Source organism: Sinocyclocheilus anshuiensis, unplaced genomic scaffold, assembly GCF_001515605.1.
Source record: "Sinocyclocheilus anshuiensis isolate Anshui unplaced genomic scaffold, SAMN03320099.WGS_v1.1 scaffold1089, whole genome shotgun sequence".
NCBI classification, from domain to species: domain Eukaryota; kingdom Metazoa; phylum Chordata; class Actinopteri; order Cypriniformes; family Cyprinidae; genus Sinocyclocheilus; species Sinocyclocheilus anshuiensis.
In genome coordinates this window covers 1,523,136-1,540,086 of record NW_015555709.1, presented here as the reverse complement: position 1 = coordinate 1,540,086, position 16,951 = coordinate 1,523,136, and the positions used below count along the sequence as shown (strand labels likewise).

At 37.3% G+C, this 16,951-nt stretch overlaps 1 protein-coding gene across 3 annotated transcripts in view; it reads right to left on the bottom strand.

The window, feature by feature from the left end:
• LOC107671869 (MICOS complex subunit mic25a-like) overlaps positions 1–16,951 on the bottom strand; it is a 98,238-nt gene that overhangs the window by 55,764 nt on the left and 25,523 nt on the right. The window contains exons 6-7 of one of the 3 annotated variants that reach the window (XM_016464864.1): positions 12,805–12,828; positions 10,902–10,985 (exon numbers count right to left, since the gene is read on the bottom strand). The exons of 1 other annotated variant lie outside the window; for it this stretch is intronic. In XM_016464864.1, coding sequence (XP_016320350.1) covers positions 10,902–10,985; positions 12,805–12,828 — 108 coding nt within the window. The remainder of the gene's footprint in view (positions 1–10,901; positions 10,986–12,804; positions 12,829–16,951) is intronic. One more of the 3 variants, XM_016464865.1, reaches the window with a different exon arrangement.

The following is a 16,951-nucleotide window of genomic DNA, read 5'->3' as shown; positions in this document are numbered from 1 at the left end:
CATATATATTGTGTGTATATATATATATATATATATATATATATATATATATATATATACACAGATACATGACAATTTTATTTTTTTAAATATATTAAAATATAAGATGGTTACTTTAAATTGCATTAATATGTCTAAAAATAAATGTTTTACTGCATTTTTTATCAAATAAATGCAGCCTTGGTGAGTAAAAGAGACTTGTTTTGAAAATATTGAAAAATCTTACAAACCCCAAAAGTTTAAATGGTACAATTACAAATTTTTTTACTAAGCACCTAGTATATCTCTAGCCGAACATGCACGTCTGTGCCAGCATTTATGTGAAACAGAAGCAGTTTGGTGCAGTCACACACACAGATCACGTTGCGGCCGAATTCAGACATTCAGGAACAAACTTTTTAGTGCTGCCTCGCAGTTTTATCAACTAAATAGCTTAATCGCTCAAGAGCTACATTATCTTTCTCAACAAGGAGCTGGTAACATCATTGTTTCTAAAGGAATTAATGCCACAGCTTTACTGTTAATAGAGAAACGCGGCAAAACGGTGGTAATTCATACATACACAGCCTCTCTCTCTCTCTCTGTCGTAAATTAACAGTTGATGAATTACACTTTTCTGAGAATAGACTTGAAGTGGAGATCGCTAAACTGCAAGCTTACCAGTGTTTTCAGAAAGCAAGCGCGTTTATCCACATTGGAGAGAGACCGCGTACATATGGTTGCCAGCTTGACAAAGATAACACACTTAGCAGATATTTCCGTATTGCGCAAGTGGGAAGTTCTGTTTTGGGGATTACGTCTCTTTATATCAGGCAACCCCGGTTGAAGCGGTGTGTTCAGAAAGCAAGCGCGTTTATCCACAGTGGAGAGAGAGCGCTTGCACGTTTACCAGGTTGACAAAGATAAGTAACACACTTAGCAGATATTTCCGTATTGAGCAAGTGTGAAGCTCTGTTTCGGGGATTACGTCTCTTTATATCAGGCAACACAGTTGTGTTCCTCTGCGGCCAGATTAAACCTTGTTGTAGCCTATATATTATGCTCTATTCATTATTTTTTTAGAACCCTTGCACTTTTCTACTCAATTTTAAACGTTGTATTCAAATTAAGCGCGGCCCACTGCTGCACACATGCCACAATATCAATACAGGGCCAGCTGTATCGATACTCGTATCGTCAAATCCCTGTGACGATACATTGTCGTATCGATCACAGCACAAATATACTGTGTGTATATATATATATATATATATATATATATATATATACACAGATACATGACAATTTTATTTTTTTAAATATATTAAAATATAAGATGGTTACTTTAAATTGCATTAATATGTCTAAAAATAAATGTTTTACTGCATTTTTTATCAAATAAATGCAGCCTTGGTGAGTAAAAGAGACTTGTTTTGAAAATATTGAAAAATCTTACAAACCCCAAAAGTTTAAATGGTACAATTACAAATTTTTTTACTAAGCACCTAGTATATACTTTGTCCTAATTTAAGTAAGGTCTTAATGAACAACGATGCAACCCTGCTTTTATGAATGTGTGCAACTTATTGGTAAGGGTTGTGGGTAACAAACAATTTAATACTTCAAACAATAAAAACACTGCCAGAATCAGTTTGAACTTAGCGACAGTCTTCTCTTAGAACAGCAAAAAACTGATTTGTCAGAAAGGCAATTTTTACAAATTAAAAGCCATGTCCAGACTTCCTGTCTGCGATTAAATAACCGAATCAAGCAAGAAACATAAATATGAAAATTTGATAAGGCTGAATAAGCAGACGCAACATAATCAGACGTTTCTTCAACGCATCAGCGCTTACTTTGTGCATTACCATACCAAGATGCAACACAGCAAAAACGCATGCAAAAAAGTCCTCGTCTTGATTGTAATGCTGCTCCACCTCCCTGCTTCTCGCCATTACAGAGTCAACGAGCTATTACACCCCTGCAGCCCCTGACATCAATGTACACCCAACACAGCATGAAAAATCTGAAAAAAAGGATAATTCAGCTTTAGAAAAAATAATGAAATTTTAAATACTTTGAAATAAATTAATTTCACATTCGCCAGTGCTAGTGCCCAAGGCCAGAGAGGGCAAGATATCTGCCACTCTCTTCGCTGTCCAGGTGAAGCCTGCCACGTCCGGTTAGGGAATTTCTAGAACAAGGGCTCCCGTTGACAGCACGTCAGCCCGGCTGCCAGGTTTTCAGGAGGATTATTATCTCGTACCCACGCTCAAGTGCTTCAAAGTGCTTTGCAACTAGTGACAAGGGAGAAAGAGCGAAGTGGGGGGAGGCTAAAACGGCAGGGCAATAAAAAAAAATCTTGTCTAGAGAGTGCAAATCAGCTAAGAGCGGGACGCAGACATGAGTGGAGAAGCTTTTGCGGGATTAGGGAGCGCCAGTGCTAATTCAAAACGGTGGCGGAATGCTGCTGTTTACAGCTTTTGCTTTCATTACCGCTAACTCACCGTCTTTGGAAGAATTTATGGATGTTAGGCGATTATGTGTGCTACCTTCAAAAAGAAGGGGGGAAAAAATGCAACGTTTGCTGCGATAAAAGCATTCACCACTTGCGGCGTGGAGAACGTTCCTGCGGTGGCTCGTCTGCGCTGCCGAGATAGACTTCTTCAGCCGCACCTGCCATCGACGGGAAACGGGAGAAGCGTGATGGATACGCCACACCTCTCAAACGTCTGTCATGAAGATACCCCCCTTCCGAACCCATCCCAACCCCCCTGCTGGGGTAACAGCAGTCTGATCAGAGATGCCAACTGCCTGCATTATCCCACTCCCGTGGTCTGACTGTGTCACACGGCAAGTAAAGCCTGACTGCAAACACTCTGTGCGCCTTTTATTGCCAGCTTCTGATCCCTTTGGCAAACGGCGCTTCCTTGTAATGAGGTAAATATAAATACTGGGGCATCTGACACACTGGGTTGATCCTATTTGCTATTAGACAGAAGATAGCTTGTCTGTAAGCTCAATGCATGTGAGATAGCAGTGTGTATGTGTGTGTATAGGTGGGAGGGGGGCTCCCAATGTAGAATGTTTATTTATGATGATCGCACAGTAATTAGCACTGGGTCGCCATTAATCCTCACAGCCTGTGTCTGCCCTGAGCCAGAGACGGAGATTGACACAATGCGGACCACCCCCTCATGCCCTGACGGAATACTTGTGGCATAAATTTAGTTAACCGCTTCCAATACCGCCTGTCTGAGAGCGAATGTTAGACTGTAAATCAGGGCTGTGCGCCATTCATCCTGAATTTGAATTGATTTTGAATTGAAGCAGCAAACAAGCAGCAGGACTGTAATTCGAATTTGAATGAAAGGAAGCAGAATTAAAAATAACTGAAACGCAAAGGGTTTCCTATAACCAATTTTTAAATGAGAAAAACAACTTAATATAGACAGACATACAGACAGAACAATAGACAGACAGACAGACAGAAAGAACAGCAGACAGATAGACAAAATGACTAACAGACAGACCAACTGATAGACATGAATGAATGAACGAACGAACAGCAGAAAGACAGGCAGAACAATAATCGAATGCTAGACAGACAGACAGACAGACAGACAGACAGACAAAGAGAATGATAGACAGAACCACACAGACCAATAGACAAACAGACAGAACAATAGACATAACAGTAGACGGACAAAACAGACAGACAGAATGATAGATAGAACGATAGTCAGAAAAACAGACAATGATAGAATGATAGACAGACAAAACCATACACAGAGAGAACAAAAGACAGACAGAATGACAGACAGAAAGATAGACAGACAGATAGAACGATAGACAGATCAGACAGAAAGAATGACAGATAAAACTACAGACAGATAGAATGATGGACAGGCATAATAGTAGAAAGACGATAGACAGAATGACAGAACAATAGATAGAATGATAGAACGATAGACATACACAGTAATGGATAAAACAACGGATAGAAGGATGGACGGACAATCCCCCTTATTTTGCAGTGTGGAAGAAAGCTCTTTTCTGTGAAAAATTCATTAGCCACTATAGGAAAATAACTAACAGCAGTAAACCATTTGGTGCTACAAACCAGTCTGTTCATAATTACAGCAATACATTAAAATAATATAATAAGAAATACAAATTTTCAATATAAAACAGCACAACAATCAGTTTTGTACAGCTAAAAATGAATGGAGGTGGACTAAACTGGAAGTCTCGACTACAGCCCGACCGATATGGGTTTTTCGGGGCCAATACCGATATTAGGGAGTAAAAAAGGCAGATAACGATTTATCGGCCGATATTCTTTGTGTATATTATAGTACAGTACCAGTCAAAAGTTTGGACACTTTCCCATTCGAGGGTCCAAACATTTGACTGGTACTATATATAGAATACAGTATATACATAAACAGAATATATATACATAAATATTTTTGCAATGATCACTCAAATGTGGTGATCAAACACTTACAATGACGTGACAAAAATACGTAATGGAGGCAGGGCATTTAACAATTTAACAATAAACTTTATTATCCAAAATGAGTCTGACATCAGTGCACTGAACAGTAAAGTTGAAGTTTATTCAACTTTAATTCAATTCAATTCCATTCAACTTTATTCCTTTGAAGTTTATTTTACTTCGGAACTTTCATTCACGGATTTGCGCTACTTTCTTCACACACACAGACGAAACTTACTACAGAAGTGTGAAGTGTGACATAATATACCTCTGTAAATAAATACAATATAAATTCACGTCTCACGCACTTTAATACCCTTTGATTGTAACATGTACGTTCCCTTGGAACTGGAATCATGGAGGAATTTCATGTGAAGTCCACTTCGCAGGGCACTTGCGGTTGAATAAGACAACGCTTGAATGCTGCTGCCTGAACAAGAGACCTCCTTACTGAAGTGAAAGTGTTGACTGGTGTCACTATCTCGCGAACGCGCCGGCGGATCTCCACCAAATTCGGGGGATGCCTTCAGCTCGAGGGGCCCTCTCGAACGCCACCCTTCGTATAAGCTGTACTAAGAGGGTTGCTCACTCACTGGCTTGAAGAATTGCCTTTTTGTTTATTCAAAAAACCCTTCGGTAGCCCCCCGGGATCGCTTGATTTGTCGGCGCCGGACTGCAAATTTAACCACCCGTAACTCCCGAACCCCAGGGGCTATCGACGCGGGGGTGGTCTCATTCGAAAGCAGGCCTCTAGACACTCGATTCGTGTTCGAGAGGGTTCCTCGAGCTGAAGGGATCCCCCGAATTTGGTGCGGATTCGCCGCACCGTTAGGGAGATATGGCCGTTCAAAGTTTCAATGGTTTTCCATAGACTTAAGCTTTAAAACGTTTCATCCAGGTCGCCAGTAGCAAACAATGGAGCGCGCTCTGCTGGGCAAACTAAGTAATTACACCATTTCAAGCATTTTATCTGCGTTATATGTTCTGTAAAAAATGTTCATATCGGCGGTATATTCGCCGATACCGATATATCGGCGACAGGCTCATATCGGCCGATAATATCGGCAAAACGATATATCGGTCGGGCTCTAGTCTCGACACATTCAAGTTAAAATGGCCATGCATGCTTCCATGGGAAAAATATGTTGGATAGAGAGAACTATCTATTGTACAATAGATAGAATGACAGAACAAATGAAAGAATGGAGAGAAAAACAGAACAACAGATAATGGATAAAATGACAGATGGATAGAACGATACTTCCCATCACTTCCCAGAATGCATTAACTGATCATGTGCTCTAACTGATACACAGCTCCGTATTCATTCAAAATGAACAGTTTTCACGTCACACCTTCCCATACAAGGACTCGGTTAACGTCCAGTGAAATATTAGTAACATAGATTTAATGTAAACGGACAAATGGAAAACGCTGCTTAGAAGTGTATTATAAATCTGTCTTCGGCTCAAAATAAAACGTGAATTAAGTCTAAAAGAACTGGGGTGTAAATCTGCTGCATGCGAACAACGTTAACTGTACACCGTGGAACAAATCCCCTCTTTTGAGAGACACAAGCGTTAAATTATCAGCCCGGCAAAGCCACCATGGATGCGGTCCCAGTGTTAATATTTCCCTTTGCAATCCTTTGTTTTCGCATCATAATGAAGCATGTACCAAAAACATTCATCTCCATCTCCTTCCCCCGAATCACTGGGCCCAAAGTGAATAAACAAAAAGGCAATTCTTCAAGCCAGTGAGTGAGCAACCCTCTTAGTACAGCTTATATGAACAAAGCAAGAGGAGCTGAACAAAGTGAGAGAGTCAAATAGAGAGGAATTATCTCTCTAAAGCTGTCAAGGTGGCTGGGTTATTCTCTTGTTCTGAATACAGCGTTTGATAGAGAGAATACAAATATTGCATCTAATGCGACTTTCTTTAGTCACAGTATATAAAAACGACACCTCACATTAATATTAATGGAGGAACGGCCTTGCGATATGTTTTGTTCCAAACACTATATTCAACCAAATTTGTCTGACGTTACTACGTAACTAGATTATAATGTTTCTTTGACTGAGGTGCTTCAAATATTACTGTGCATTCTGGGAAATAAGGTGGCTCAGCCACAGAAGTCAACCAAATTCATTTGGTGTTACTACTCAACTAGGATGAAATGTTTCCTTGACAGTCATTCTTTAAATATTGCGGTGCATTCTGGGAAATATGGTGACTCAACGCAATATTGTTATGTTATAATGTTTCCTCATGAGAGATTCGTCCCAGAATGCACAGCAGTATTTAAAGAATCTCCTAAAAAAAAGCACTGTGAACTATTTATTTAGTAATGTCAAATCAATTTGGTTGACTTTCCCAAAACACACAGCAAATTTCAATATTAAGGTGACTCAACCACTGTAGTCAATTAAATTTTCTTAATATTATTATACAACTAGACCACATCAGAGATTCTTCAAGTAATGCTTTGCACTCCGGAAAATAATATGACTTAACTACTGTCGACAACCAAATTAATTTAATATTCTTAAGCAACTAGGTTATAATGTTTTTTGAAAGTAGTTCTCCAAGTATTGCTGTGAATTCTGGAAAATAAGATGACTCAACAGGGCTTTAAAGTGTGAGCATTTCACTCACATTTGCGAGTAAAAATAGAAGTGTTTGAATTGTAAAATGTATTTAGGAGCATGTGTGTGAAAAAAAACAAGTCCCTGCAGATCCTTAAAAAGTCCTAATTATCTAAAACTGCATAACAAATAGCTGAATTATCATTTTAAGATGACTTAAATGTGGGGATGGAAAATATAAGTGCTGTACATTTCAAAAATGCTTCAAAATGTGGCGCTGTTGCACTTTCTACAGGTTTGGGATTTTAGAGCAGTTCGCAATCGATCAATAGTGCGCACTTATGCCAACTGCTTATGGCCAACTGTTAATTATGACAATTATGACAATATCAACTTCATGGTGTTTATATTGTAATAAGTTGTAGATGGTTGTAAGTGTGTTTAAATCCTTATAGTAAATAGCAAAGCATAGTAGACATTTATAGTGCTATTTTTTAGGATTACTGATAAACTACTGTCATTTGATTTGTATTATGTGTATTTGTTATTTATTTTAATTTTAGTTAAATTATGTCTGAATTTATTATGTCTGTATAGGTATTTTATTACGTTTTTAGTTTTATTTAATTTGAGTTATTTTAATACTTCAACAAACTAAATGGAAATGAAATAATATATATATTGAATTTATAAATGTATATGTATATATATTTTTTCAATAATTTTTAGGACTTTTTGTTTGTTTGTTTGAAATTCTGCTGGTCTCTACAATGTAGATGGCATAGCAACCTTATTTACAGGAAATATATAATTGATATGTATCACTGTCTTTAAATAAATCACTCATATAAAGTTTTGGTCATATGGCCCCCTCATAATCGTGTTAAATAATCGTGATTACAATATTGGCCAAAATAATCGTGATTATGATTTTTGCCATAATCGAGCAGCCCTAATATTCAATGTAAACTAAACTCCTGGACTGAGAATATTATTTAGAACATATTAATCAAAATATAAAGTTTTATAACAATGTATACACATATGTATATATATATATATATATATATATATATATATATATATACAGCTTCAAGTAGAAATATTTAAAATTATATTTTACTTTTCTAAATACTTTTTTCTAAATCATTTTCCATGTAAATGTCATCTTGTATTCATTCATTAAGGAAAATAACATTATATGATACATTTTCACTGTACCCAAAAAGTTTTTAATGGATTACTACTTTTTTTCACTGCTCCGTGGGAAGTATGCATCAAGCCCTGCTCAACCATTGTACACAATCAAATTTGTTTAATATATCCAACCAAACTCATCTAACATGACTGGAAACTGGGAAATAAAATGACTCAACCACAGTACCCAAATTCATTTGGTGTTAATATGCAACCAGGTTACAATATTTCTTTGACAGTCATTCTTTAAATATTGCTGTACATTCTGGACTAAGTTGAAACGCAATATTGCTTTATTAGAAATTCTTCCCAGAATACAGAGCAGTATTTACAGAATCTCTGATAAAGGAAAACTCTAACCTAAATGTCCTTGCACAATGAGTCAGAAATTTCCAAATGCGTTTTTTCATATTTGTCATCCTAAAAATTTGTCATGCACAGAAACCTTGCACAGGGAGTCCAATGCATATTAAATAATCCGTCGAAAAAAAGAAAAAAAAGAACGCAAAACAATACAAAATGGAGTCTTCAAGCAGCGAGGATGATTTTGTTGTCCTCTCTCTTCTTAAAAAAAAAAAAGAAAGAGGAAATATTGGGTTAATCCAATCATGAAAGGAAGGAGAGTTCCACCTCCAAATCAAGGAGCCGCAGGAGCGATTCAAAATTTCCTTCAGGATGTTAGTGGCTCAGTTTGATGCTTTGCTAGCAATACTAGAGCCACATATTAAAAAAGACCACCAATTTCTGTGAACTCAGAGTGCAAGGACATATACAGTGCTTTGTGCTGTGAGATGAAGTGGATTAACTTGTCAGACAGCATTCTGGATTTTGCCGTTCGCTTGTACGGTGTCTCTGAATTGTCAAAATGCTTGCTACGGATGCGAAAAAATTGCAGAAAATTTAACCTATTCCGAATTTTTTTTATGACAGACAAAAGTTTCTGAGTCAGTGTATAAACGTGATTAATAATGGGAGGTCGTATTTATATTTTTAACGAGTGAAAATTTTGGATGGGAATTTCAGACTCAGTGTGCAAGGACCTTAATTGTTTAGTAATGTTAAATGAATTTTGTCAACTTCAGTGGTCAATTTGGTCAATTTATTTCCCAGAATGCACAGGCAGCATTTGGAATACTGGAGTCAACCAAATTCATTTAACATTACTACACAAACTACGTCACAATGTTTCATAATCAAATTTTCCTCATATATTGTTTTGCATTCTGAAAAATACACTTAACCACTGTAAATACACAAATAAAGTTAAACATTTCTTTGGCAGCAGTTCTTCAAATATTGCTGTGCATTCTGGGTAATAAAGTGACTCAACAACCACAGACTGTCAAATTTGTTTAAAACATTCAACAAAACTCATCTGACGTTACTAAGCAACCAGGTTACAATGTTGTTTGTTCAGAGATTCTTCAAATATTGCTTTGCATTCTGGGAAAAAAAGGTGACTCCACCAAGTTAACAAAATTCATTTGACATTATTACACTCCTAAGTTCTAATGTTTCTTTGTCTGTGGTTGTTCGAATTCTGCTTTGCATTCTGGGAAGTAAGGTAACTCAACCACCCGAAAACTGCCTTTTTAATGGACACCCACTTCCATACAACACGGCCACTGTTACACGCTGGGCCGCTTTCCTACGGCATGTTGGTAAAGACGGGAAAGAAACAAATCTCACTTTTTTGCCTGCTGCATGCAGTTGATAAGACCTCAGAGAGAGTGAGCGTAGGAAAAAAAATGGTAGAGGGAGGGCAAAAGAGAAAACGAAGGAAAAGGGGGACTGAGGAAAATCACAAATCTTGGAGAACGACTCGGACTTCATTTGCCAATAGCTGAATGGTTTTGAGGCTTTGGCTAAAGCACTTTCTGCACCATTGCCCCTCGCCACGCCGAGCAAGCCCTTTCCATTCAACGTAACTTTATTCATTTTTTTTTTTTTTTTACACCAATGGGGGTCAAATCAAGGTGTAAACCCAGCGGATAAAGGCAGTCGGCGTTGCTGCCCATCCAAATGGAGCCAATGCACTTCAGATTCCCACTTCAGTACTGTATGAACCATTATGATCTCTGTCCAGTCATTTACAAAAGATAGATGGCTGAAGGTAGGGCAGTGGAAAATGGCCCGTTTGGGCATTATCTCTCTCTGAAAGTGACTGAACGCAGCAGTAGAGGATAAATGGTGCTTTCATCCTCAAATATTATGGTGTAACGAGAGTTCTGTACAAACAGAGGCGTCTCGTCTTTAACAACTATAGCCTTGCGTGAAGCAGACAAACTGACATCAGCGTGGAAACAAGTTCTTAACCACCCACTGATCTCGAGGCTGCCTTCTGCTTATGCATACCTTTCCTTGATGTTCTGTGTCATAACTTTTATTTCTCGAAAATGTCAGGGATCAGCTGTGAAAATTATACGGGAAGAGAGAACTTAAAAGGCAGACATTTCAAAGCTTTTCCGAGAAATGCCACAGATGCCATACTATGGTATTTGAGCATTTACCCACTTAAAAGCATTAGTATCTGTGAGCTATTTCAACCTATCAGCATTCAGCATGTTTAAAAAAAAAAGTCATGAAATTGGAAAAAATATCAGAGATAAATTGGGTTAAACTGACAGGAAGACACCAACCTTCTTCTCTAGTTGTGTGATCTGTTCCTTGTAGAAAGCCTCTAGTGCCTTCAGCTCTGCCTCCTTCTTATCCAGCTGTTTCCCCTGGAATGAAGTAAATGAAGAGTTTTGTATCATTCAATTGATCATCTTTCTCACACAATTCTAGAGCAGTTGCAAAATTTCTTTTTGTAAATAAATACATTTAAAAAGTAAATAAATTAAAATAAATAAATAAACAATTTAGTAAAAAAAAAACTATGAAGAAGTAATGTGCTTTATACTTCTAGCAAATAAAAACTGCTAAAAATATAAATTATTTTTGTTCAATGGGTGAACATTGAATATTGACCAATTCCAAAAATTAAGAGGCTTATTGCAAATTTGTTTTGTAAAGAAAAAAAAATCTAAAAAATTAATTAATTTTTGTGAAATGTTTACATTTTAATATTTCTAGCAAAATAAATTAAAAAAAAAAATACATAAAAAGAAACACCAGTAAAAAAAAAAAAAAAATCCTTTTGGTGAAGCCAGTGAAAATGTTGGCAGTGAATATAAAAATCTGACTCAACCATCAAGAAATAAATACCGGTAGAGCCCAGAAACCAATGATAAACTTCTTCCTTAAAAATACATGTGTGGCAAAACAGAAAACGACACACTGCCCAGACTCGAGCCCTGTGATCTAGTTGGTGATATTAAATTCAAAAACATTTTTATACCATAAGGCTTATAAGCTTAGGTCATAGAATGTCCAACTGTCATTTTTGGAATTTCACGATTTGTTGGCATTTCCAAAAGATTCATCAAGGTTTACAGATTTTTGGGCAGCGAATTAGCAAATGCTTTCAGCAGCATATGTCCCTACTGGTCCAAAACTGTTGACCATACTCAAGAGAGGCCGGACGCAGGATGTTGCACAGCACAGCTTCGCTCAAACAGCATGGACCAAAAGCTCTTAAAACCGATCTGCCGACTCTGCCAGAGACTTTAGGAAAAGGACAGCTGGTGTAAGATTTTCAGCCCTCGATTAAAGCATTGAGGAAGATTTACAACACGGAGGGATTCCAAAAATAAACAGAGAAAGTGAGGATGCAAGATAACGACGTACACAAGTTTGTAGGTGATTTCGTCCATGCATGTGACACTCAAACAGGTGTGCAATAACAATGCGATCGGCTCATTTGGCACCAATTCTGCATGCACAAAGCTGGGGGGATTGACTGTCTGAGATGATATGGACTATCTGTGAGCATGCAAACATCTGTGCCATTGAAAAGCAATAGCGATGATTACTTTACACAACATTGAGGGATATAAAAGCACAAGCAAACATACAAAAATTAGTTCAAAGCTGCAAAAAGACCAAGTATTCAAACAATATTCGACAAGGGAACGCAGAAAGCGACATGCTCGCACACATGCACGCAAACCCCCCTGTAATTAGCTTCCCTCATTCCGCAACTATGTATGAGGCACAGATACATTAAGCCCAGCGGGATACGGCATTCAAACAGTCGTGCTTTCTCGCATAGACACACGTGCACAAACGCTGTGGAGGAGAGACGCCCCGTGGCGCTGACCGTGAAAGAGGCGCATGTACTGTAGCAGCCAGACAACAGTGCACAACAAAGCACAACCCCAAATTACGGGCATACATAATCACCCCCTTCCCTCTGCCTCCTGTCTCGAGCGAGCAGTAAATCACCTCCATCAGCACGAGCATCATATGCAATTTTCTAGCTGGGTAGCTCCGAAAGCGCCACGGCGGCCGACACGGTTTGCATGCTCACAATCGGGGCTTAATGTATGAAAACCAAAACACCATGTTTAAACGAGGAGGGAACAAGACGCGGAGAGATAGGAAGGAAGAATAAGTGAATGAGAGAAATGTAACAATGACTGTGGAATAGGCCATGCTTACCCAGGCATCTAGTTCGGAGGTAGGCTTGAGAAAGAGAGAATGAGAGAGAAGTAAGAAGGAAAACATCACTTAACACTTAGCTACAGAAAAAAATAGGCCAGAAATGGTTCCTCAACATTATTAAGACATGTTTGAAACAATTTACATCCATATTTGAATTGTTAGGTTTAAAGAAGACATGAAACCACATTTGTGGGGCATTTAAATTACACATTTTCGCAAAGAAAACCTTTGTATTCGAAAGAGCTAATTTAGGGAAAACTACATTTTCAATGGGAAATACTATGGTGCAGGACTATTGCACCATATTGAGACTTGATGGGAGAGCAACGTGTTTGCCTATGAAAGTAATTACACTAAAATACACTAAAAATACACTGCTAAAATGAAACTTTTTTGGTGTGGCCAGTCAAAATGTTGGCAGGCAAATTTGCATTATTATTGCTTAGAACTAAGGTTAGGGGTCTAAAACTAATGATGCACCAAAATGTGGTTTTGTTTTTTTACAGAAATACCAAAATTAAAATTTAGCTGAAAACTACTTAAACATCACCATTTCGGTTCATAATTTTAGCCCTTCAAAACTGTTTCGTCCAAAACCGAGAATTAATTTTGCCCAAATACTACTTTTATAGGTGATGAATTTCATCTGGTTACATCACCAAAAAAGAAAAGACATTTTGAGGCAATGAAAACACTTTTAGAACAACACGCACTGATGAATCACGCACAATATGCCCAAGGACATTAATTAAGAAAGTAAATGGGGTCAGTTTTGATTTAATGTTGACTTTAAGCAATGTTTTTTGTAGAAAATTTTGTTAAAATAGGACAGAATCTTCTCTGACAACTTCAACAAACTGTCTACATCTTACGTCTGCTATTTGTGCTTGACCAGTTAAATGTCAAACATGAAAAGGAGACTGTAAAAGGCCAAGCACAATTCTCCAAGGGATCCTAATTGCAACTGTAAATTGGGTGCTAACAAATGTATCCGTGGTATGGAATTCACTCCTCATTATAGGAGCAGCAACAGAGCGTTTCGCACGTATTTAATGAACATGGAGGAGAGGGTAATCTGGTCTGCTTGCTGAAGCCAAGTGCTCAACACTGCCAGGGCTCGCATGGATCTACAGCGATAAGCAAAAAGAAAGGTTGAGTTAAAACCAAGAGCTGAGCATCAGAGGAGACCTACAAATAAGGTTCATTTTGCACGTTGTTAACAGAAATCAGCTCAAAATTAATTCATCATTCATTTTCTGTTTTACTTCTTTGTTGCATTCATGAAAATCAGCGTTGTTAACTAAAATTAAGACTAATAAAAAACAGTTTCCTTAATCGAAATAAAGCTAAAATAACAACAAATATTAAAATAAGACTGACTTAAAATTTAAGTTAAAGTTGAAGTACTACAATTGCTAACTAAAGCTGAAATAAAAATTAAAGCTAAACAGAAATATAATTATAACTATATATATATATATATATATATATATATATATATATTTAAAAAATGAAAAGCAAAAGCAAATAAAAAAAAACGCTGAATTTAAAATAAAAACTGACAATATATTTAAAAAACGATAAAAGTCTTATTCAATACTATAATGGTAAATAAATAATATTAAAATTACCACTGATGAGAATTAATTGCACATTCATTGAGCCAATCACATCATCACCTATATTCTATCTATATTCATACTAATCTAAGGTTGATGTATTTAAGGTCAAGGTGACTTGCTGTTTGAATACTATTTTACACAGATGTCTAAAATGCGCATTTACTGAACAGGATAACAGTGATATGATAAAAGACACCCATGTTTAATAAATACTTAAATGTATTCATAACAATAAACACTTTTTCTGTCAATTTATATAGTTTGTCAGCCTACCTGTTGGCTATTAATATAAACTGACACATTAATATAGATTTCAACTGATTTATGGTCACAGGAGTGAATATATAGGCTATTTTGAAATATGAAATACAAAGGTAGCTTGAAATAAGCCACTTTTGAATGCTGCTCATCCAGTAAGATGTTAGTGCCGGACATTAACATTTAATTTTTTTTTTTTATCATTTATAGGTATCTATTTATAAAATGCCATTTACAAACCTACAAAGGTTGTTACCATGATGCCAACAGACTGCACAGACTGCAGACTAAAATAGCCTCTCGAGGAACTTAAAGTGACTCTATGACAACTCTTAGCTGAAAAATCAAGAGTTTGCTCCCTGCTGGTCTGATGACGGCAAACTCATCACTGTGTCTCAAAGAACTCTCAAAGCCTGTTGCGAGCCACACACGTTTCGAGCGACACACACACACACACACACACACACACACACACACACACACACACACACACACACACACAGCTCCTGACTACACACACGCCTTGTCATTTCTTTATTTATCCTCTTTAAATTCTCTGTGGTGACAAAGCCAATCTGATGGGCGTGCTGCACTCATGTAACGCTCTGTTTGGGATCTGGAGCAGGCTGATAATACTCAGGCAAGCATGAATTACACTGATAAGTCTAGAAATGAGCCCTGCTCGGAGTTGGTTTACCGTAAACAATGGTGCATGCGTGTGCGTTAGGCTGTAACTCAGCATCCAGGTCAGGATAGATGCAAAGTGACAGGCCGTACACTCAAGAAGAAGTGAGGAGACTGGAGGAATGATGAACTGAAGGCTGCTGAAGACATTACGTCAGCTATAATATGTTATCACAGTTCTCCATCACACCTAAAGTTTCAGCATGTAGTTCGAACGGAGTTGCTCTACAGCTTCAAATAACATAACAAAAAAAACATCTTTGAGTAAATCATAATAATATTGCTTACAAAATTAATCTGTGGAACACAAAATGTGATATTTTGAACAATAACTGTTTTTTTGTCCAAACAGTGAAAGTTGTTTGGACCCCAATGACTTTGACTTTTTGAAAGCAGTTGTTTGAAAGCAACTTAAACCAAAAATAAATAAATAAATATCAATATATATTAGATTGTTTGAGTGTTACTTTAGTATCACTAAGATACTATGATGGCTTTTATTAATATTTTGAATATTTTGAAGTGTTTAAATTTGTTTTCATTTTAATTTAAAAATTGTAGTAATTTTGTTGAATTTTCGGTTGGCGCCAGTAGCCTCGTGGGCAACGTGCCGACATACAGGTGCATCTTTAAAAAAATAGAATATCGTGACAAATTTTTCTTTCTTTTTTTTTTGTAACATTTCAAAAAGTGAAACTTTCATATATATTAGATTCATTACATGTAAAGTAAAACAAGCTTTTTTGTTTTAATTTTGATGATTAGAGTTTACAGCTCATTAAAGTCAAAAACCCAGTATCTCAAAATATTAGAATATTTACATCTGAGTGTCATTAAATGACCATCCCTACAGTATAAATTCCGGGCATCTCTTTTGAAACCACAATAATGGGGAAGACTGCTGACTTGGCAATGGTCCAGAAGACGACCACTGACACCCTCCACAAAGAGGGTATGTCACAGAAGGTCATTACTGAAAGGGCTGGCTGTTCACAGAGTGCTGTATCAAAGCATATTAAATGCAAAGTTGACTGGAAGGAAGGAATTGGGTAGGAAAAGGTGCACAAGCAACAGGGATGACCGCAAGCTTGAGAATACGGTCAAGCAAAGCAGATTCAAACACTTGCATCAAGAGTCACCATGCTTCTTTTCAGAAAAAAGTACATTTTGCATTTCATTTGGAAATCAAGGTCTGGAGTCTGGAGGAAGACTGGAGAATCACAGAATCTAAGCTGCTTGAAGTCCAGTGTGAAGTTTCTGAAGTCAGTGATTATTTGGGTGCCGTGACATCTGCTGGTGTTGGTTCTTGTGTTTTATCAAGTCCAAAGTCAATGCAGCCGTCTACCAGGAGATTTTGGAGCACTTTATGCTTCCATCTGCTGACAAGCTTTATGGAGATGTTGATTTCCTTTTCCAGCAGGACTTTAGCACCTGCCCACAGTGCCAAAACCACTTCCAAGAGGTTTGCTGACCATGATATTACTGTGCTTGATTGGCCAGCCAACATGCCTGACCTGAAACCCATTTGGAATCTATGTGATATTTTCAAGAGAAAGATGAGAAACAGTCGATCCAACAAT